This window comes from Capra hircus, chromosome 6, assembly GCF_001704415.2.
Source record: "Capra hircus breed San Clemente chromosome 6, ASM170441v1, whole genome shotgun sequence".
Taxonomy (NCBI): Eukaryota; Metazoa; Chordata; class Mammalia; order Artiodactyla; family Bovidae; genus Capra; species Capra hircus.
In genome coordinates, this window is record NC_030813.1 from 72,948,650 (window position 1) to 72,970,003 (window position 21,354).

Below are 21,354 nucleotides of genomic sequence, written 5' to 3' on the forward strand. Positions count from 1 at the left end.
CATTCGTGCAACAGCATTAAAATCACATTTCTTAAACATTTAAAAAATATGACGCATAATTGATGTACACAAATCCTTGTTAAAAGTTTCGTGTTTTAAAATCTTTGGAACTGAAAAAAATAGAGCACGGCGACAATTAAACCTTTTATTATTAAATCTTTCTTTCTTTTTTTTGGTGCCATTATTTGTGCAACAACACTAGAAAACAAAGCTTCATTGGCAGGAGCCAACTCGGAGACCGTAAGCAACGGTCCTCCCACTCCAAGAACAGGAAACCTCAACTCACAAACCGCGCATGTGCAATACTAACCCTTAACCACGTTTCCCCCCCCCCACCCTTGCCCTTCGCGCAGGCGCAGACCTTAACTGGAGCCTTTGTGGGCGGGGCTTCGTGTGGGACGCAGAGTATTCTGGGAACGCCGGAGACGGAAATTACTTCGCCTCACTTTGCTGTGGTCGGTAGCAGCTACGCGTCTTTCTGTGTGTGATTTCTAGATTGACGGGTTCGGGAACCGTTTGCCAAGATGTACGACGCGGACGAGGGTAGGTGACCAGTCAGGGCACTCCTCGGCGACACATTTACGGGGGGGAAACGTGGGGAGTTGGACGAATGAAGGATTTACGGCCCCCACCCCAGCCTCCCCAACCACGTCCACAGTCGTTTCCCTACATCCCCAGGCCGGATCCGAGATTTTGAGAGGTGGAGGGTTCAGGGAACGTAGCCTTTATGATCTCGGTCAGGGGGACTCTTGTTCTCTTGGTTGAATCTGACACTCCCTTCCCGTATTGAAAGTAGCCTGAAGAACCATAGGACAGGTATAGTTGTTTTCATTTCGTCTGAAGCAGAGCTCCTTTTCAAATTTACGTAAAGGCCAGAGCTAGTGGATTTTTAGAATAGTTTTTGAGCGTCGGCCTTTGCCAAACATGGTGCTGCTGCTGCTAAATCGCTTCAGTCGTGTCCGACTGTGCGACCCCATAGACGGCAGCAGGTTCTGGTAATACCCCGCGGACAAAGAATATAGTTTCTCTCCGTGTGTGTGTGGGTGTGGGTGTGGGTGGGTGTGTGGCGGGTGTGTGTGTGTGTGTGTGGCGGGGGGGGGCAGGGTTTGATCTAGTTTGGTATTCCTTCATGTTGCTATATGCAGTTCTCGATGGTATGCATTTTACTGAACAGGAACGCTATGTCTTTTTTTCTTTTTACGTGTAGAAATCTTAGTCATGAGTAGTGTATTTTCATTGTATATTTTTAATGCTCCCTCTTCTATTCTCCACAACTCCTTTTTCAGAGTTCATTTTCTTCTAGCTCCCAACCTCCTGGTTGCCCCTCACTCTTCCGTTCCTTCACTTACTTCATGGAGAAAATAGAAGCAGAAACTTAAGGTCTGCTGTTTAAACTTGTGTCCCATTTTTATCTTGCATCTAGAAATTTATTAGTATCATTGTATTCTTTTTCTTCTATTTGAAAAAAAATTCCCCCAAAAATCTTAGCTTAATTTTTTAGTAGGTGATATATTCTTGTTTCTCACAAGCTAGAAGACATAAAAAATGTTAAAAGGGATAAATGATCAATAAATATAAAACTAACTTCATTATTACGGCTCCTTTTCCAGCTTTATTAGCTTCTCCTGTGTGCCTGTGATAATAACATCTAGTGTGTCATCAAAACTAGAAATCTCTAAGCCGATTTAGATACCTTAGTTTTTTTACCCCGCCAGGACAAGGAGGAACAGGGCCTGACCCTACAGATCCTTGGTGCCTCATCCCTTAGTTTCAACACCAGGCTGAAGTGGTTTGCCATATGTTTCGTCAGTGGCATCTTCTTCTTCATCCTTGGAACTGGATTGCTGTGTCTCCCTGGAGGCATAAAGCTTTTTGCAGTGTTTTATACCTTTGGAAATACTGCTGCCTTAGCCAGTACATGCTTTTTAATGGGACACGTGAAACAACTGAAGAAAATGTTTGAAACAATGAGATTGCTTGCAACAGTTATGCTTTTGTGTTTCGTGCTCACCCTGTGCGCTGCTCTTTGGTGGCATGAGAAGGGACTGGCTGTATTATCCTGCAGATTGCAGTTCCTTTCGATGACCTGGTATAGTCTGTCATACATTCCATATGCAAGGGATGCAGTAATTAAATGCTGTTCTTCTCTCCTGAGCTGAAAACTCTTTGAAAAGAAGGAGACTGTTTGAAAAGACCTTTTGAAAGTCGATGTTCTGTTTTTGGTGAAGTGGCCTTTTCCTGTTACAGTGATCACTCCAGAACAACTGCACTGACCATCTAAGACCATTTTGTATACTGATAAAGTTACATACCCGTTAAACTGTTAAGTGCTTGTGACAGTAAATTCATTATGTGCCATTAGTATGCTCTTTCAGAGACAAGGATATTTTAATCATTGCCAATTGCAAATGATTTTTAGCCAATTTTTAAATCTTTTCTAAACAGCATTTGAAATGTAAATATTTAAGGATAAACCTTCACTGCAAGATATAATCAACTTTTTTGGTGGCTTTTACATGTTTACATTAAAAAATATCTTTTTAAAATAAAAATGTTTTATTTAAAAAATAAATAAAAATATCTTTAAAATAAAACTTTAAATGTGAAAGTTTTACTTTAAGCATTGCTTTATTGTATGTAACAAATAATGTAGAAATCTTCATAATTCATAATAAACCCACACTTGGAAAAAAATTAAAAAAAAAAAAAGACGAGACTAATATTAGGACCAATGCACACTGATTTTTCAAATGCCCCATTGCACACATGACTATTGCTGTATGACTACCCCAAAATTTGGGTGCTTAGAAATTATTTAACATGTTCATGAATTAAGTGGGCTAGGAATTTGGGCAGAGCATAGTAGGAATGGCTTGACTGTTGACTGATGCCAGTGGTTGGCAGACACAAAGGCTGAATATTGACAGCTGGGGATTGTGATCTGGAGTGTTTACTCACACTCTGCGTTCAGTGCATCTGGCATCTAGCCTAGGAAAATTCAAGGACTAGGATTGATGAATGGAACATCTCTGAGTGGCTTCTCTGTTTAGGTTTTCTCACCTAAGTATACTAGCCTTAGAGTAATAGGGCTTCTTAGTCACAGGTCCAAATGTAAGTATTTCAGCAAACAAGGTGGAATTGGGTTGCTTTTCCTGATCTAAAGCTTCTAAAATTGTGTAACATTGGTTCAACTGTATTCTCTTAGTTGTGGGAGATTCAAAAACCCATCTAGAATCAAGGGGAAGAAGCATAGACCAGCCTCCCCCACCCTTATATCTTGATGGTAGGAGTGTTAAAATCACTTTATAAAAGAACATGTAAAATGGAAGATACATGTGGCCATCTTTGGAAAATATAGGCTGTCATCCCTGTCCATGTATGAAGTGTTGCTGTAATAGACACTGCACCTTAACATATTGCCCAGCTGTTGGAATCCTTTGCTGACTCCTGCCTCTTAGCCTAATCTCTGACTTTGGATCAGAGGACTGTGAGCTAGCTGTTAGTTATTATAATATATTTAGCTGTTAATAAGAGTTACATGAGCTTTCTGGAGAGGATGGAACAGTTATAAATTCCTATGACTATGACTTGTACTGAACCTTTCTCATGAGACCTCTTTGTGAATTGGGAGAATATCTATGTGACATAGACTCATGTGTACGTACATACATACATTATTTCATTACAATTCAAGTAATGATTGAGATTTTACAGAAACGGGGTAAAGCAGTTTTTTGTTCAGTATAAATGTGTTTCTGCTACCTCACATGATAGGAGTGAGATGTGAACTAGTAGTATTTATTGCAAGTGAGAATGATTTTTTTTTTTTTGTAGATATGCAATATGATGAAGATGATGATGAAATCACCCCAGATTTATGGCAAGAAGCTTGCTGGATTGTAATTAGGTAATGTTTTAGACCAAACTGAAAAAGTTTTAAAAGGCACTGTAAAGCATACAATGATTTCCTGCTTATTCTTTGCTTGAAAATTAGATGTTTTATGTGAATAGGCTTCATGAGTGCTGGCTTGTTATTTATTTAAGTATCTAACTTTAACTTGTAAGGTATTTTGATTTATAGAAAAATTATGCAAGAATTCATGTCTATACTTCACCTAGATTCTGTAAGGTTAACATTATGCTTTGTTTTCTTTGCCTTATTCTTTATCTATCTGCGTTTTTTTTCTGAAATATTTGAGACTTAGTGACTTACGTAGGAATATTCTTTCATATAGTCATAATCTAAGTTATTAAAATAAGGAAATTAATTAATACAGTAATCTTATTTAACCTAGAGACCTTACCCAGATTTTGCTGGTGTCCCACTAAAGTTGTTTGGAACAAAACAAAAATTTTCTGATCCTGGATCCAACATAGGATCATATATTATATTTAGTTTTCATGACTTATTCTTTTGTCTCCTATAACCTAGGACCATTCCTTAGTCTTCCTCTTTTTTTTGTTTTTTGGTTCTGAAACCCGCTATCTCTTCAAAGCATCCCATGGCCTCACTTGTTTTTTGACCTTGACATTTTTGAAGAATACAGGCTAATTACTTTTTAGACTGCCCCTCAGTTTGGATTTGTCTGATGCCCATAGTTGGATGATTACTTTTGGTAACAATGATGTTCTGCTCTCAGTGCATTATATCAGATGGCGTATGTTGCCTGTTTGTTACATTACTGGTGCTGTTAATTTGATTCCTTGATTTTCTCACTGTTTTAAATGGATAAAGTCATAACAGGTTGTATTTCAACCCACATTCCCATCCAAGTCTAAGTGTAATTAAGCTGTTAATAAAACTGAGCAAGAAGCCTTACATATAGGTAAGAAAAATAACTTTTAAGTAGTTAAGTCACTTCTTGCTATGTTAGGATGTAAAGTGCTACAATTCTCCTCTCTTACCAAAGTGACAGTTGCTTTATATATAGTAATATGATGATGCCTCAGCCTCTTCCCTTTTGAAGAATACATGCTTCTGGATTCTGCTAGTTGTGTTTGGAGTAAAACTGAAGCTTTGCTGAAGATTGTTTTGTTAAAAATGTATTGAGTTTATGGGATGTAAGTATGTATTTGTTTTTCCTATTAAACGTGGACTATAAACTTCATACTGAGACATTTACATCTTCTATGATTTTTAGTATTAAACACCAAGAGACATTTTTACTAGGAAACAGTAACCAGCTAGATGTTTGGAAGGTGCCTGTATTTGGTGATTGCCAGGGAGAAAGAATGTTTTGATCTTAGCCAAAAAAATAGTTTTCAACTTATGTGGCAAATTACTGAAGGATTAAATATACTATTTGACAAGTCCTTGCATTTAACGTTTCTTACAGAATAAAATGTTGTCTGATTTTTACATTTTAATTGATTATAGGTACTTTAACTATGGTGAGATGATGTTTTGTTTTTCCACTATTTGATATCAAGTGATCTTTCCCAGGCATTGTGAATGTGATAATACTTAATATCATAGTGAGTTTAGTAAGATGACTTCTTATACATCAGTCATGGTAGTTACTATTTAGTCACTGTGTCTGACTCTTTTGTGATCCCATGGACTATAGCCTGCCAGGTTCCTTCTGTACATGAGATTTCCCAGGCAAGAATACTGGAGTGGGTTGCCATTTCTTCTCCAGAGTATCTTTTTGATCAAGGGAAGGAACCGACATCTCTTGCATTGGCAGGCGAATTCTTTACAACTGAATCTGGGAATTCAGGGAACCCCATCATAGTAGTAGATACCATAAATAAGAACTATTCAAAATAATAACTATTCATAAATAAGAACTATAGTTTAGGTGTTTAAAGGGTGGCATTCTAATGAGGTACTGTTCTGATGATTTGGGGAAAAGTAGCTATGGTTCAGCTTCCTGGGAGGATGAAACTTGTCCTTAGTTTTTTAAAAGATTTTTAATTGTAAATTGTCCATAAAAACTGTTGTTTACTTTACAGCTAGTGCCTTTCATGTGTCTCTTATATACCAATGGCTGACCCAAATGGTTGTGAGAAATTTCTTTCCTGTTAGCTCACAGTCTCTACTGAAGGAAGTTACCTTCACCATTCTATAAATATTTATTTACTTTTATTTATTTATTTGGCTGTACCAGGTCTTAGTTGTGGCAGGCGGGAATTTTTAATTTTGGCCCATGAACTCTTAGTTGTGGCATGTGGGACCTAGTGCCCTGATGGGGGATCAAAACTAGCCCCCTGCATTGGGAGCATGGAGTCTTAGCCACTGGACCACCAAGGACGTGTCTGCCTCCATCATTCTTGAAGCTGTACCTTATATACGGGTGATTATTACTCTGTTCTCTGCCATAGAGAACTTCTGATATAGGTAGCCATGGGTGACTGAATCAGGGTGGGACCCAAAGCCAGCCAATCTGTAGGCTGGCCAGCAACCTGTGAGATGATCTCCTGATGTGGAAACGGGAAGCTGATGGTTTGTTGGGCTATGCATGGCGCTCAGAAAGTTGGTGTGAGATGAGGGAGCTAGTTAATAAGCAAAAGGGGCTAGAAGCTAGGTCCAGCTATGCAGCTCTTCTTGTGTGGTGGTAAGGGGAAAGAGTCTTCTTGCAAATAATAAGTTGTTTCTTTTTGAGCCTCTGTCCTTCATTAGGGCTTTCACTGTTTGATTTTTGTGTCTATACCACTAGCTCTGATCTCTCAACCTTGCTCCATTTTTAATAATCAGTCATTTGCTGAGTATTTTCACTTAAATGACTTTGCCTCATATTACCTTTAACATATACAGAATAGGATAATCTTTAACCTAAAATTGAAATTCTTAACATGCTGTATTTTAGTCATTGACACCATCATCTTTTTTCTTATTAAAATTAAAGTTCTTATTTTTATCTTTTTTTTCCATGCTTTTTTTTTTGTTATGTAAGTTTCAGGTGTACAGCATTATAGTTCAACATCTGAATATACCACAGAGGGATCAACGCCAGAGTCTAGTTATCATCCATCATTTGTATCACCTTACATTTTACCCCCATCACCCATTTCACCTGTAAAACTAACCGCCTTCTCTCTCTGGTAACCTCTTATCTGTTCTCTATGTCTGTGAGTTTTTTTTCTTTTGTTTGTCTGTTGTTTTGGGTTTGGGTTTTTTTCCTTTTTTTTTTTTTTTAAGATTCCATGTATGAGTGAAATCATGTGCTATCTGTTTTTCTCTTATTTATTTCTCTTAGCGTAATATTCTCATGGCCCATCCCTGTTAATGTTTTTCTCTTTGACTATACATTTTCTTTAGTTTCAAGAAATGTTTCAAAGAGATTGGATAAAGTTTATAAGGGATATTTTTAAGTTAGGGCTTCCTTATAATTCTTACGTTGTGTTTTAGTAATTCTACCCACAAGTATAAGTCTCATTTCCACAGACTTCACAATAAGTTCGACAAAGAAAGTGTTCCTAGTCTCATCGCCTTTTTAGATACATGATAGTATTTTATATAGTGATGGGTACAGAGTGATTTCTATTTTATGATTAATATTTGTTGAATTTAATGATAGTGAAAATGGGGAAATATGCTAGAAAACATCAGTGAGTTGTAACTGATTGTAAACTCATATTTTCCCAGTTCCTATTTTGATGAGAAAGGTTTGGTGAGACAACAGCTGGATTCTTTTGATGAGTTTATTCAGATGTCTGTTCAAAGAATTGTGGAAGATGCTCCACCTATAGACCTACAAGCTGAAGCTCAGCATGCTAGTGGAGAAGTTGAAGAACCGGTAAGATGGTTATTTTAATAAAGTAACATAAATAAGGGTATTGATTTGAAATTTCAGTCCTTTTCTCACCTGGCTTAAAGGTGTACTTTCTGTAGTGTACTTACAACAGTTTCTATCAGCTCCTGATTTAGTCTTACTAATGGAGAGATGCATTTTTGCCAAGTAATGCAGAACTACTAATTCCTATTCAGATAGTAGGTATTTAATAGTCAGGAAGAGGAATCTCAAGAGATACGATGAGCTACTGAGAGAAGCAAGCCAGAAATAGTTATATTACTTCAGAAAATCCTCCTTTTGTTTTTCCAAGTATAAGTAATTGAAAGAAAAAGTAGGTGAAGAACCTCTGCCTTGATTATTTGTTGCATGAAATACATTGTTATATCAACATAAGAGGTAAGGGAAAGTCACCCAAATATATCAGCTCTTTTAATTTTTCTAAATTAGTTTGTAGTCTTTTTTTTTTTTAAACATGTGCATGTTTTCAGCATTGTTAAAATCATAGCAGGGCTATCATTTTAGAATCTAGTTTTAAGTGAGTGATTGTAAAGAAGTGTGTATGTAGTCGAAAACAATGACTGTCCCTAGTTTTTTTTTTCTTAATTTATTTATTTTTAATTGGAGGATAATCGCTTTACAATGTTGTTGGTTTCTGCCATACAGCAACATAAATCAGCCATAGGTATACATATTTCCCTCCCTCATGAACTTTCTTCCCACCCCAGTTTTTTTTTTTTAAAGCACTATTTATTGCTGCATGGTTTGGGGGAATCTCAATTTCCCCCACCAGGGATCAAACCTAGGCCATGGCAGCAAAAGCCCAGAATCCTAGCCACTAAGCCACCAGGGAATTCCATGTTCCTAGTTTTTGAGTAGAGAGGCAGCTTGATCGGTCTTGAGGGACAGGGAAAACTAAAAACCAAAATGAGGTAGAAAAGAAGTAGAAGTAGACAGAGGGAAAGATTATTATTTCCTGCCAGATCAGTCCCTCTTTTCCGTAGCTTATCTCATAAGGGCTGGTGTATTATTCTCATTTTAGGTGGAACTGCATAGACTTTGCTCTTGAGAACAAAAATAATTGACTCTTTCTGGCACGGTGTTGGAAAAATGGGTATAAAATGTCTTTTTTTTTTAATGTATGGCATTTTTTTCTATATGGTCTTTTCAAAACGAGAGACGACAATATAGCATATTCAGAATTCCAAAATAAGTACTATGGAAGGAAGAGATCTCGCAAGCTTTGGTATCAGAGCTTAGTGAAAAAGATGGGAGGGACTTAAGCTGACCGTAAAGGGCATTTGTCTTAGTAGAGAAAAGATATTTAATCATTTCAGCAAGAGATACTTCATGAATTTGGCTTGTGGTTGGAATGGAGGCACCACCGTAGTCAGTGTATTGTTTTTGACTTGATCTCTTTTTGATAGTGGAAGATAAGATGGAACTAGGTTGTCACATGCTTGGATGTCATTGGCTGTCATGGGAAATTGTGGAAAGACTGTCAAAGAATGTATTAAAGTGTTATTTAAAAAGGTTGCTTTGGAGATGGTGTTTACTTGGAATGGCAAGAGACTGGAGTCAGATACAAATTTTGAAATAGCTTTAATTTCAGATAATAATGTCCTAAACTAAGGTGATAGTGGAAATGAGTAGTTGGATGGCTGAATTCCTTTTGTTTCATTATCAACAGTAGTTCTTTTTGCTCTTTGCCTACTCCAGCTTGGGGAACTTGGGTATTCACAATTTTCCTTTAGTGATCTGCTTAGTTCCATCTTTTCCTTTTCTGAGGTTTGATTTAGAGAGAAATTCCGTATCCATTTAACTCTGGAAAGTTCTCTTGGATCTTGTTTTATTGGGTAGCATATATTTAATTAAAAAATTTTTCTTTCTCTTTTCTTTTTTTTTTTTTTTAACTGTGAAATAAGCTATAGTCAGCCATGGTTGGAAATTCTCATTTCTTTATGTAGAATAGTAATTACGATTTTCTGTTGTTGTTGTTTCTTTTTTATTCCTCTTTGCACACAGTATTGAAAGAAGGTGGCTATCATACTGATTCCATACATCTCTTACACAGAAATGCCCCCTCAAGGATTCCCAGTTATCTGCCCATGGGAATTGGCAGTTAGTGAATGGGGCAGAATGCTAAGTTTCGGAAGGTTTCTTGAGACATTTTTGTGGGAAGTTTTGGGTCAAAAGGAGAGATGAAACCCAACAATGAGCGTTCCATCCTTCATCTTCCTGGGGAAATTCTAATCCCAAAGGTTTTCTGAAGAAAGGCAGCTCTTTCACTGACCTCGGGATGGGTGGTGCCTGGATTAGGTTGGGGCAGAAGAGGACAGTGTTAAGCAGCAGAGTTCACAGACCGAAGGCAGAGAATTGAAATGCCTGTTGGGGAGAGAAGAGAGAAGGGGACTAAGAGAGCCCAGAGGTCCAAGTCCTAAATTCCACCCTGTCTCCAGTTCTGAGCAGAAACTCTTTTTCCCAAGACTCAAGTAGAGTTTTAATTCAGGGACTGTCTTTTCTCCAGGGCACAGAGAGGACAAGTCAGGTGGAGATGTGATGGTAGTGAAGGTGGAGAGTTAAGGTATCAGACACAGAGATGGACATTCCTACAACAAACACAGACCACAGCAGTTTTGAAGCTGTAAGCCAGGATCAGGGTAAAAAGAAAATTCAGCTGTGTTTGAAATACAGAATTTTATAGACCCTCTTCGATAAAATTTAAATCACTGTTTCCATGCTGTCCCTTCCTATGTTCCCAGTATTTTTTTCAAGACTAGAGGTCTGGGCAGTAAGAAGAAATAGGGGAAAATACTGAGACTTGAAATGCCACTCCCCACCCCCACTTATTCTATACAAAAGAATTCTCTCTCCCTCCCTTGCTGTTGGGATGAAGGCTGTGTAAAGACAAAAGGAGGAAAACCCTCAGCACGTTCCTTCTCCTGCTTTGAAGTGTAGTTGCACCACAGGGCACAGAAGCACAGAAGTAGAGGAGAAAATATAGGCTGTAGAAGAGCGTGGGAGCACGATCCAGTCAAAGAAGGAGAGTGCTTCCCCTGCCCCGTGTCCGATGTGCTCAGAGCTTTCCTTCCAGTACTGACAGAGAGGAGTGAGAAGGAAGGGCAAGCGTGTACAGGTTGGGGTGAGTGTGGGGCACCTGCAGACAAGATGGAGTCTCAGTCTCTGTGACCTCAAGATGATCCTGCAAGCATCACTTGGGGGTCTGGATGAGAAGTCACCCAGGAGCTCTTCTTGGATTTTTTAAGGAAGTGAAGAGCCGGCTCAACATTGAGAAAACTGAGATCACGGCATCCGGTCCCATCACTTCATGGCAAATAGATGGGGAAACAGTGGAAACAGTGGCTGACTTTATTTTTCTGGGCTCCAAAATCACCGCAGATGGTGACTGCAGCCATGAAATTAAAAGATGTTTACTCCTTGGAAGAAAAGTTATGACCAACCTAGACAGTATATTAAAAAGCAGAGACATTACTTTGCCAACAAAGGTCCATCTAGTCAAGGCTGTGGTTTTTCCAGTGGTCATGTATGGATGTGTGAGTTGGATTATAAAGAAAGCTGAGCGCCGAAGAATTGATGCTTTTGAACTGTGGTGTTGGAGAAGACTCTTGAGAGTCCCTTGGACTGCAAGGAGATCCAACCCGTCCATCCTAAAGGAGATCAGTCCTGGGTGTTCATTTATTGAAAGGGCTGATGTTGAAGCTGAAACTCCAATACTGTGGCCACCTCATGCGCTGACTCATTGGAAAAGACCCTGATGCTGGGAAAGATTGAGGGCAGGAGGAGAAGGGGACAACAGAGGATGAGATGGTTGGATGGCATCACCGACTTGACAGACATGGGTTTGGGTGGACTCTGGGAGTTGGTGATGGACAGGGAGGCCTGGCATGCTGCAGTTCATAGGGTCGCAAAGAGTTGGACGTGACTGAACTGAACTGACTGAAAAGCCAGGAATGGTGGTCTTCACTGGAGTGACTGCTGGATGTTTTCTTTGGCTGACTGCAGCACCTGATATTTGATCTGCTCCTTAATGCTACCGGGAGTACAACTTTATGGGAATTACTGTCTCGGATCACCCCTACATCTGTGATTTCTTCCATAGCCGGGAAGAATATTCACCAGTAGAGCTTGCTTTTCTACATTTTCCCTCAGCATCTGTCTTGATTAGTTGAAGAAGCAGTTCAAAACAGCCATGAACTTCAGTTCATTTTTATAGGAGCTGCCAATCATACAGAAATAGAGATTGATACAGCTTTTGTATACCACTTTCAGGCTTTCTAAAAGGGCAGCTTCACTGTCAATCCTAAGGGTCTTGTTGAAAATATTCTTCTCAAAGGCCTTTTGCTTCTTGATGCTGGTATAGGTGTCATTGTACGTGGCAAAAACTTGATCTCCTTCATTGTCCAGAATAAGGATGGCTTTGACCAGTATACAGGAAGAGTTCCAAAATCAGTGCTTCCATTTTGCCCTGCGACTGGTGCTGACATCTTCTGTTATGTTTAATTGAAGAGTTAGGTTTACTTTTTCCCATGTCCTGTTGATTAGTTTAGAACACCTTTCTAATTGTATGAATGTATCTTTTCTTTGTTTTCCGGTAACTTTGTTAACGTAACCTCAGCTAAGGAGAGGGCACATGAAACAGCTGTACAGATCGTTAATGCAAATCCATTTTAGTTGTTAGATGTGAATTCAGAGCATATGAGGAGAAGGCAGTGGCACCCCACTCCAGTACTCTTGCCTGGAAAATCCCATGGATGGAGGAGCCTGGTAGGCTGCAGTCCATGGGGTCTCGAAGAGTCGGACACGACTGAGTGACTTCACTTTCACTTTTCACTTTCACGCATTGGAGAAGGAAATGGCAACCCACTCCAGTGTTCTTGCCTGGAGAATCCCAGGGACGGGGGAGTCTGGTGTGCTGCTGTCTATGGGGTCACACAGAGTCGGACACGACTGAAGTGACGTAGGAGCAGAGCATATGATATATGCTTAGTCTTTACAGTCTCTTTTTGTCTTCCACCTTAAGAGAGTGATGAAGTATAAAACCTGATGTCTATGGAATATGGACAGTAACTGTGGAGAGTCACCATTTTAATAAAGTGGATTAACTTTGGCATTTTCTAGAGTAGAGCTGTTTCTACTCAAAATGTTAATGTTGATTAAAACTGAATCATTAAATCTTTTATGGAAAAAATTATTTACTTTTTTCCATGGTTTTTTGTTTCATTTTAGCCAAGATATTTGCTGAAGTTTGAGCAGATTTACCTGTCCAAGCCCACCCATTGGGAAAGAGATGGTGCTCCATCACCAATGATGCCAAATGAGGCCAGATTAAGAAATCTCACGTAAGAAACCATGTTTCTTTTTCAGTAGCTAATTTTGAAATAAAATTCAGAAAATAAAATTTTGGCCAGTTGAGAGTTTTAGCAAATACCTTACTATTAACTTGTGATCTACTTTTATTTTCAAAGGTACTCTGCTCCACTTTATGTTGACATAACAAAAACAGTCATTAAAGAAGGTGAAGAACAACTTCAGACGCAGCATCAGAAAACTTTTATAGGAAAAATTCCAATTATGTTGCGTTCAACTTACTGCCTATTGAATGGCTTAACTGATCGTGATCTTTGTGAGTTAAATGAATGCCCCTTGGATCCTGGTGGCTACTTCATTATTAATGGATCAGAAAAGGTATAATGGCATTATTTATAAAAAATAACATCATTAAGCTCATGAAAGTTGAAATTAAAAAATAAACTTTGTGTAATAATCTGGAAGTAGCAGTTGAATTCTTAGGGAGGTGACAGTGGAATTTATATTAAACCAAAACTTTCTTTAGTTATATATAATATACACTAGAAATTTTATCAGTTTGAGCTTAATATGTTTCAGTTAAGTGTTTATGCAAAATGGAATATGTAAAGTTTAAGAATTGTTATTTCAGTGAGCTTGTACAGTCAGATTAAATTAAGATGCAGCTTTCACTGTTCTAATTCAAAGACCTTGTGTATTTTATGGCTATAACTTTTATTGTCCATGTAGGTTCTGATTGCTCAAGAGAAAATGGCAACAAACACAGTCTATGTGTTTGCCAAAAAGGATTCCAAATATGCCTACACAGGAGAGTGTAGATCATGTCTGGAGAATTCTTCTCGACCCACCAGCACTATCTGGGTTAGCATGCTGGCAAGAGGAGGACAGGTATGGAATATTACATGATATTGTTTGGGTTTATTCCTTTTGATCTAGTTCTTTAAGTAACCAGGCTGCATGCTTTGTCAAAAAGTTTTTCTGGAACATATTATCAGTGTTGTATGAAAGGCACTTTCAGTTCAGTTCAGTAGCTCAGTTGTGTCCGACTAGTTGTGACCCCATGAATTGTAGCACGCCAGGCCTCCCTGTCCATCACCAACTCCTGGAGTTCACTGAAACTCATGTCCATCGAGTCGGTGATGCTATCCAGTCATCTCATCCTCTGTCGTCCCCTTCTCCTGCCCTCAATCCCTCCCAGCATCAGGGTCTTTTCCAATGAATCAACTCTTCACATGAGGTGGCCAAAGTATTGGAGTTTCAGCTTCAGCATCATTCCTTCCAAAGAACACCCAGGACTGATCTCCTTTAGGATGGATGGGTTGGATCTCCTTGCAGTCCAAGGGACTCTCAAGAGTCTTCTCCAACACCACAGTTCAAAAGCATCAATTCTTCGGCGCTCAGCTTTCTTCACAGCCCAACTCTCACAGCCATACATGACCACTGGAAAAACCACAGCCTTGACTAATGTCTCTGCTTTTGAATATGCTGTCTAGGTTGGTCATAACTTTCCTTCCAAAGAGTAAATGTCTTTTAATTTCATGGCTGCAGTCACCATCTGCAGGGATTTTGGAGCCAAAAAAAATAAAGTCTGACACTGTTTCCCCATCTGTTTGCCATGAAGTGATGGGACCGGATGCCATGATCTTCGTTTTCTGAATGTTGAGCTTTAAGCCAACTTTCGCACTCTCCTCTTTCACTTTCATCAAGAGGCTTTTGAGTTCCTCTTCACTCTCTGCCATAAGGGTGGTGTCATCTACATATCTGAGGTGATTGCTATTTCTCCCGGCAATCTTGATTCCAGCTTGTGCTTCCAGTCCAGCATTTCTCATGATGTACTCTGCATATAAGTTAAATAAGCAGGGTGACAATATACAGCCTTGATGTACTCCTTTTCCTATTTGGAACCAGTCTGTTGTTCCATGTCCAGTTCTAACTGTTGCTTCCTGACCTGTATACAGGTTTCTCAAGAGGAAGGTCCGGTGGTCTGGTATTCCCATCTCTTTCAGAATTTTCCACAGTTTATTGTTGACCACAACAGTCAAAGGCTTTGGCATAGTCAATAAAGCAGAAATAGATGTTTTTCTGGAACTCTCTTCCTTTTTCCATGATCCAACTTTGTTATTTATTAATACTTATTGCTGTGTAACAAATTACTCCAGTAGCAACATTTACCATGTCACAGTTTCTGGATGTAGGTTAGCTGGGTCCCAGGTCAGTAGGTGTACAATATGCTACTGGAGAACAGTGGAGAAATAACTCCAGAAAGAAAGAAGGGATGGAGCCAAAGCAAAAACAGTACCCAGCTGTGGATGTGACTGGTGATAGAAACAAAGTCCGATGCTGTAAAGAACAATATTGCATAGGAACCTGAAATGTCAGGTACATGAATCAAGGCAAATTGGAAGTGGTCAAACGAGATGGCAAGAGTGAACTTAGAGATTCTAGGAATCAGCGAACTAAAATGGACTGGAATGGGTGAATTTAACTCAGATGACCATTCTATCTACTATGGCAGGCAGGAATCCCTCAGAAGAAATGGAGTAGCCATCATGGTCAACAAAAGAGTCCGAAATGCAGTACTTGGATGCAGTCTCAGAAATGACAGAATGATCTGTTCGTTTCCAAGGCAAACCATTCAATATCACCGTAATCCAAGTCTGTGCCCCACCCAGTAATGCTGAAGAAGCTGAAGTTGAACGGTTCTATGAAGATCTACAAGACCTTTTAGAACTAACATCCAAAAAAGATGTCCTTTTCATTATAGGGGACTGCAATGCAAAAGTAGGAAGGCAAGAAACACCTAGAGTAACAGGCAAATTTGGCCTTGGAATACGGAATGAAGCAGGGCAAAGACTAATAGAGTTTTGCCAAGAAAATGCACTGGTCATAGCAAACACTCTCTTCCAACAACACAAGAGAAGACTCTACACATGGACATCACCAGATGGTCAACACCGAAATCAGATTGATTATATTCTTTGCAGCCAAAGATGGAGAAGCTCTATGCAGTCAGCAAAAACAAGACCGGGAGCTGACTGTGGCTCAGATCATGAACTCCTTATTGCCAAATTCAGACTTAAATTGAAGAAAGTAGGGAAAACCGCTAGACCATTTAGGTATGACCTAAATCAAATCCCTTATGATTATACAGTGGAAGTGAGAAATAGATATAAGGGCCTAGATCTGATAGAGTGCCTGATGAACTATGGAATGAGGTTTGTGACACTGTACAGGAGACAGGGATCAAGACCATCCCCATAGAAAAGAAATGCAAAAAAGCAAAATGGCTGTCTGGGGCGGCCTTACAAATAGCTGTGAAAAGAAGAGAAGCAAAAAGCAAAGGAGAAAAGGAAAGATATAAGCATCTGAATGCAGAGTTCCAAAGAATAGCAAGAAGAAAGAAAGCCTTGTTCAGGGATCAATGCAGAGAAATAGAGGAAAACAACGGAATGGGAAAGACTAGAGATCTCTTCAAGAAAATTAGAGATACCAAGGGAACATTTCATACAAAGATGGGCTTGATAAAGGACAGAAATGGTCTGGACCTAACAGAAGCAGAAGATATTAAGAAGAGGTGGCAAGAATACACAGAAAAACTGTATAAAAAAGATCTTCATGACTCAAATAATCACGATGGTGTGATCACTCATCTAGAGCCAGACATCCTGGAATGTGAAGTCAGGTGGGCCTTAGAAAACATCACTACGAACAAAGCTAGTGGAGGTGATGAAATTCCAGTTGAGCTGTTTCAAATCCTGAAAGATGATGCTGTGAAAGTGCTGCACTCAATATGCCAGTGGAAAACTCAGCAGTGGCCACAGGACTGGAAAAGGTCAGTTTTCATTCCAATCCCAAAGAAAGGCAATGCCAAAGAATGCTCAAACTATGGCACAATTGCACACTCATCTCACATGCTAGTAAAGTAATGCTCAAAATTCTCCAAGCCAGACTTCAGCAATACGTGAACTGTGAACTCCCTGATGTTCAAGCTGGTTTTAGAAAAGGCAGAGGAACCAGAGGTCAAATTGCCAAAATCCACTGGATCATGGAAAAAGCAGTAGAGTTCCAGAAAAACATCTATTTGTGCTTTATTGACTATGCCAAAGCCTTTGACTGTGTGGATCACAATACACTGTGGAAAATTCTGAAAGAGATGGGAATACCAGACCACCTGACCTGCCTCTTGAGAAATCTGTATGCAGGTCAGGAAGCAACAGTTAGAACTGGACATGGAACAACAGACTGATTCCAAATAGGAAAAGGAGTTCATCAAGGCTGTATATTGTCACCCTGCTTATTTAACTTCTATGCAGAGTACATCATGAGAAACGCTGGACTGGAAGAAACACAAGCTGAAATGAAGATTGCTGGGAGAAATATCAGTAACCTCAGATATGCAGATGACACCACCCTTATGGCAGAAAGTGAAGAGGAGCTAAAAAGCCTCTTGATGAAAGTGAAAGAGGAGAGTGAAAAAGTTGGCTTAAAGCTCAACATTCAGAAAACGAAGATCATGGCATCTAGTCCCATCACTTCATGGCAAATAGTTGGGGAAATGGTGTCAGACTTAATTTTTTTTGGCTCCAAAATCCCTGCAGATGGTGACTGCAGCCATGAAATTAAAAGACGCTTACTCCTTGGAAGGAAAGTTACGACCAATCTAGATAGCATATTCAAAAGCAGAGACATAACTTTGCCGACTAAGGTCTGTCTAGTCAAGGCTATGGTTTTTCCAGTGGTCATGTATGGATGTGAGAGTTGGACTCTGAAGAAGGCTAAGCGCAGAAGAATTGATGCTTTTGAAGTGTGGTGTTGGAGAAGACTCTTGAGAGTCCCTTGGACTGCAAGGAGATCCAACCAGTCCATTCTGAAGGAGATCAAGCTGGGATTTCTTTGGATGGACTGATGCTAAAGCTGAAACTCCAGAATTTTGGCCACCTCATGAGAAGAGTTGACTCACTGGAAAAGACTCTGATGCAGGGAGGGATTGGGGGCAGGAGGAGAAGGGAACGACCGAGGATGAGATGGCTGGATGACATCACGGACTCGATGGACGTGAGTCTGAGTGAACTCCGAGAGTTGGTGATGGACAGGGACAGGGAGGCCTGGCGTGCTGCAATTCATGGGGTCGCAAAGAGTCGGACACGACTGAGCGCCTGAACTGAACTAACTGGTCACAAGGCTGCCATCAAGGTTTTTGGGCCACAGTCATTGTAAGGCTTATTTTTGTGGTGATTGGCAAGATTCAGTTCCTTGCCACGTGGTGCCCCTCCGTATAGCCCCTAACAACATGGCAGCTTGTTTGTCAGAGTAATTGAGCAGAGCCATAGAGCATATGAACAAGATGGAAATTGCCATCTTTTATGCCTTAGCCTTGAAAGCGACATCCTGTCATTTTTGCCATGTTCGTTTTGTTAGGTGCAATTCAGCACATCCAGTCTCTTCTCCAGGGGAACTGCAGAAGGCAGTAATAGAGGCCGGGATCATTGAGTGCCATCTTAGAAGCCACCCAACATAGGCATGTTACATACGATAATGTAATCTAACAATAGCATTTCTTGACTATAGCTCTGTGCCAACTATGTTACTTAGGTTACTTGATTTAATTTTCATGGTTCCCCTGGAAATTTGTTGTAACTAATTTCATGTATATTTTTATTTGTTAAAATTTTTAATGTAAGTCATGTATGCACATTAAAGTGGTTCAGAAACGTACAAAAAGTAGTCTTCCTTTGACCTCCAGTTTCTTCCTTCAGAAGCAGCTACTTTTGATAATTTCTCATGAGTCCATTCAGAAATAGTCTTAATTCAAAAACAATGTTTGCACCTTGCTGGTATCTTTTAAAAACAAGTTTAGATCAGCAGTTTTTCATTATTTCTGAGATGTGACACTCCATGTATGGATGTAGTGTAATTTATTGAGCCATTCCCTTGTGATGGACAGGGAGGCTTGGCGTGCTGTGGTTCATGGGGTCGCAGAGTCGGACACAACTGAGCGACTGAACTGAACTGAACTTGTGATGGATGTTTAGGTTTCCAGTCTTGTGCTCTTATAAACACTTCTGCAGAGTGTAATGTCACATTGATGTTTTATAAAGAAGAACTTGAACATAGAGGTTTAAGGGCTTCAAGTTGAAAATCCCATGTAGAATAAGTGTTTTAAAGAATTAAAATGGTTGTTTCTTGTGACTGGGGGTAGAATGGAGCCCAGCTACAAGTGTTTGAGAAAGATCCCCAGGTGATTGTGATGTGGATTCTTAATTGATAAGTGTTGGCCTAGATTATGGAGGGCAGAAGTAATAGGAACACAGTATATTAGGGAGATTGTCATGGAAGCTATGGCCAAAATCAATTAATCAGAGGCAGAGAAAGGAAAATCATCTAGACTTAGTGATAAAGTTTGATATAATATGAGGATGACTAGAGATCCTATGGTTCTTTCCAGAATTTTCATTTAATCAATTGAGGAATGGGGCTTGGGGGCCCATGTTGTTGTATTTAATTCCCTGGAATATTCTCATGCAAAGCCAGAGTTGAAAATCGCTAAGCAAAAACATAAGGGCTTTGTCTTATAATCATGAAATAAAAGGATAACATTTTAAAGGGAATGAAATGAACAGTTTAGGTTTATGGTCTTTATTTTGTTGACATTTCAATTTACATGTATATTTCTGTATAGTTATTTTTAGGGGATTTTGCTCCTGCTTTTTCTGACTGTGCCATGTGACTTGCAAGATCTTAGTTCCCTAACCAGGGATTGAACCCTGGCCTCAGCAGTGAAAGGGCTAAGTCCTAACCACTGGACTAGCAGGCAACTCCCTCTATGTAGTGTTTTTAACTTTTTTAAATTCACAGATAGTTGTTCATAGTGATTGTGTCAACTTGGAAGTTGTGGCTTAAAGGTGTAGCCACCTGCCCATTCCCATACTCCGTATACTTTTGCCGTGCTCTGTAATCAAATCTGGCCAAGTGTGGGACACTTGGTATCTCACAACTCTTTGCATCAACCAAGCTTTGTATAATCATTGCCCAGGGCTTCACTGTTTCGCCTACTAGTGCCCACAGTAGCTATTTTATAACAGTCTGAAACCTTCCCTCACCTCTCTTAACTTTACAAATTAGGAAATGGAGTTTAATTACTTACTTGCCTTGGGTCTTGAGGCTTGCTGACAAAGAGACTGAAATTAGTATTCTCAGCCATTGAATTCCCTGTACCTTATTAAGCTCCTCAAGCATGTGTGCCCCAAAAGAAGACTAGTCTGTCTGCCTGAAGTGGAAACACTGTGGTTATGAGTATCAATAGTCTACAGGCAGCCATGAAAAAAAAAAGATTGTATTGTTCTATCCTGAGGTTCAAGATAAAATAGAGGACTTCCAAGAATTGATTTTTAGACAGAATGTAGTGATGCCAGCAGTACATGGTGTAGGCATTCTTTTAAAATGTTTTGCATATTCTGAAAAAGGTCTATGATGAAAGAGGTGGAATAATTGTTGAAACAACCGAATGGCAGTTGGAGCTGTGAGGATTGTGGATACAGGAAAAAGACCAGGATGAAGATTTAGATATCAGTTGTGAAAGTTGTTACTGAACACTCATGAGATGAAGTAAGGTTTCTAAGGAAGGAGGCCTGAAGTAGGAGGAATACAACAAACAGTTATTAAATGGACCATGATAATATAGGATCATGAGGCCAAGAGAAGGTAGAGTTTGATAGTAAAGGAAAGAAATTTGATTAAAATTGAGAAACCAGGTCTTTGTATGCCAGTGAAGGCTAGTGACTTATTTCATTTCTGTGTGCAATTGAAGAGAGAAATTGTAAAAGAGAAGCCTATATGAAAGAGACTTTTTTAATATTGAATAATCATTAATATTTGGAGATATCTCACCGACCAACTCTGTTTATTTTTCATTCTGTTCTTAGCTTTTTCCCACATTTGCCTGTCTGTTGTCTCTCTTATCTTCCCTTCATCTATTTCTTCCAGACTTCCTAATTTTTTTGGTTGGGGGAAAGGATGAAGGGTAGTCTGTTTATATTCTTTTGCGGTCAGAGTTTCCAGATACAGTCTTGAGGTATTCTAGAGAATCTTGGCAAACAGAGAGTAGAGAATGGAAATTCTCCAGCTCTGAATGACCAGCCTGTCCATCAAATAAGTAAACCTGTTGCAGTGGTTTTTGAAAAGCAGCCATAGGACATTCCTTAGAGTATGAGAGGCAGACTTTTTTTGAAATACATACAATGGACATTTATATGAAATGGTTCTTACGATGTTTATATATGGCTGTAATCTCTGT

The 21,354-nt window shown here is 39.4% G+C and overlaps 1 protein-coding gene and 2 pseudogenes across 1 annotated transcript in view; 2 read left to right on the forward strand and 1 right to left on the reverse strand.

Annotated features, from left to right (window-relative positions):
- The window catches only part of POLR2B (RNA polymerase II subunit B), a 49,484-nt gene continuing 28,542 nt past the window's right edge, over window positions 413-21,354 (forward strand). The window contains exons 1-6 of the mRNA XM_005681646.3: window positions 413-543; window positions 3,835-3,907; window positions 7,589-7,739; window positions 12,981-13,093; window positions 13,220-13,439; window positions 13,791-13,949. Of these exons, the coding sequence (XP_005681703.1) occupies window positions 525-543; window positions 3,835-3,907; window positions 7,589-7,739; window positions 12,981-13,093; window positions 13,220-13,439; window positions 13,791-13,949 (735 nt within the window). The 5' untranslated portion in view covers window positions 413-524. The remainder of the gene's footprint in view (window positions 544-3,834; window positions 3,908-7,588; window positions 7,740-12,980; window positions 13,094-13,219; window positions 13,440-13,790; window positions 13,950-21,354) is intronic.
- LOC106502184 lies at window positions 1,130-3,323 on the forward strand (annotated as a pseudogene).
- Window positions 10,049-12,213, reverse strand: LOC102188125 (annotated as a pseudogene).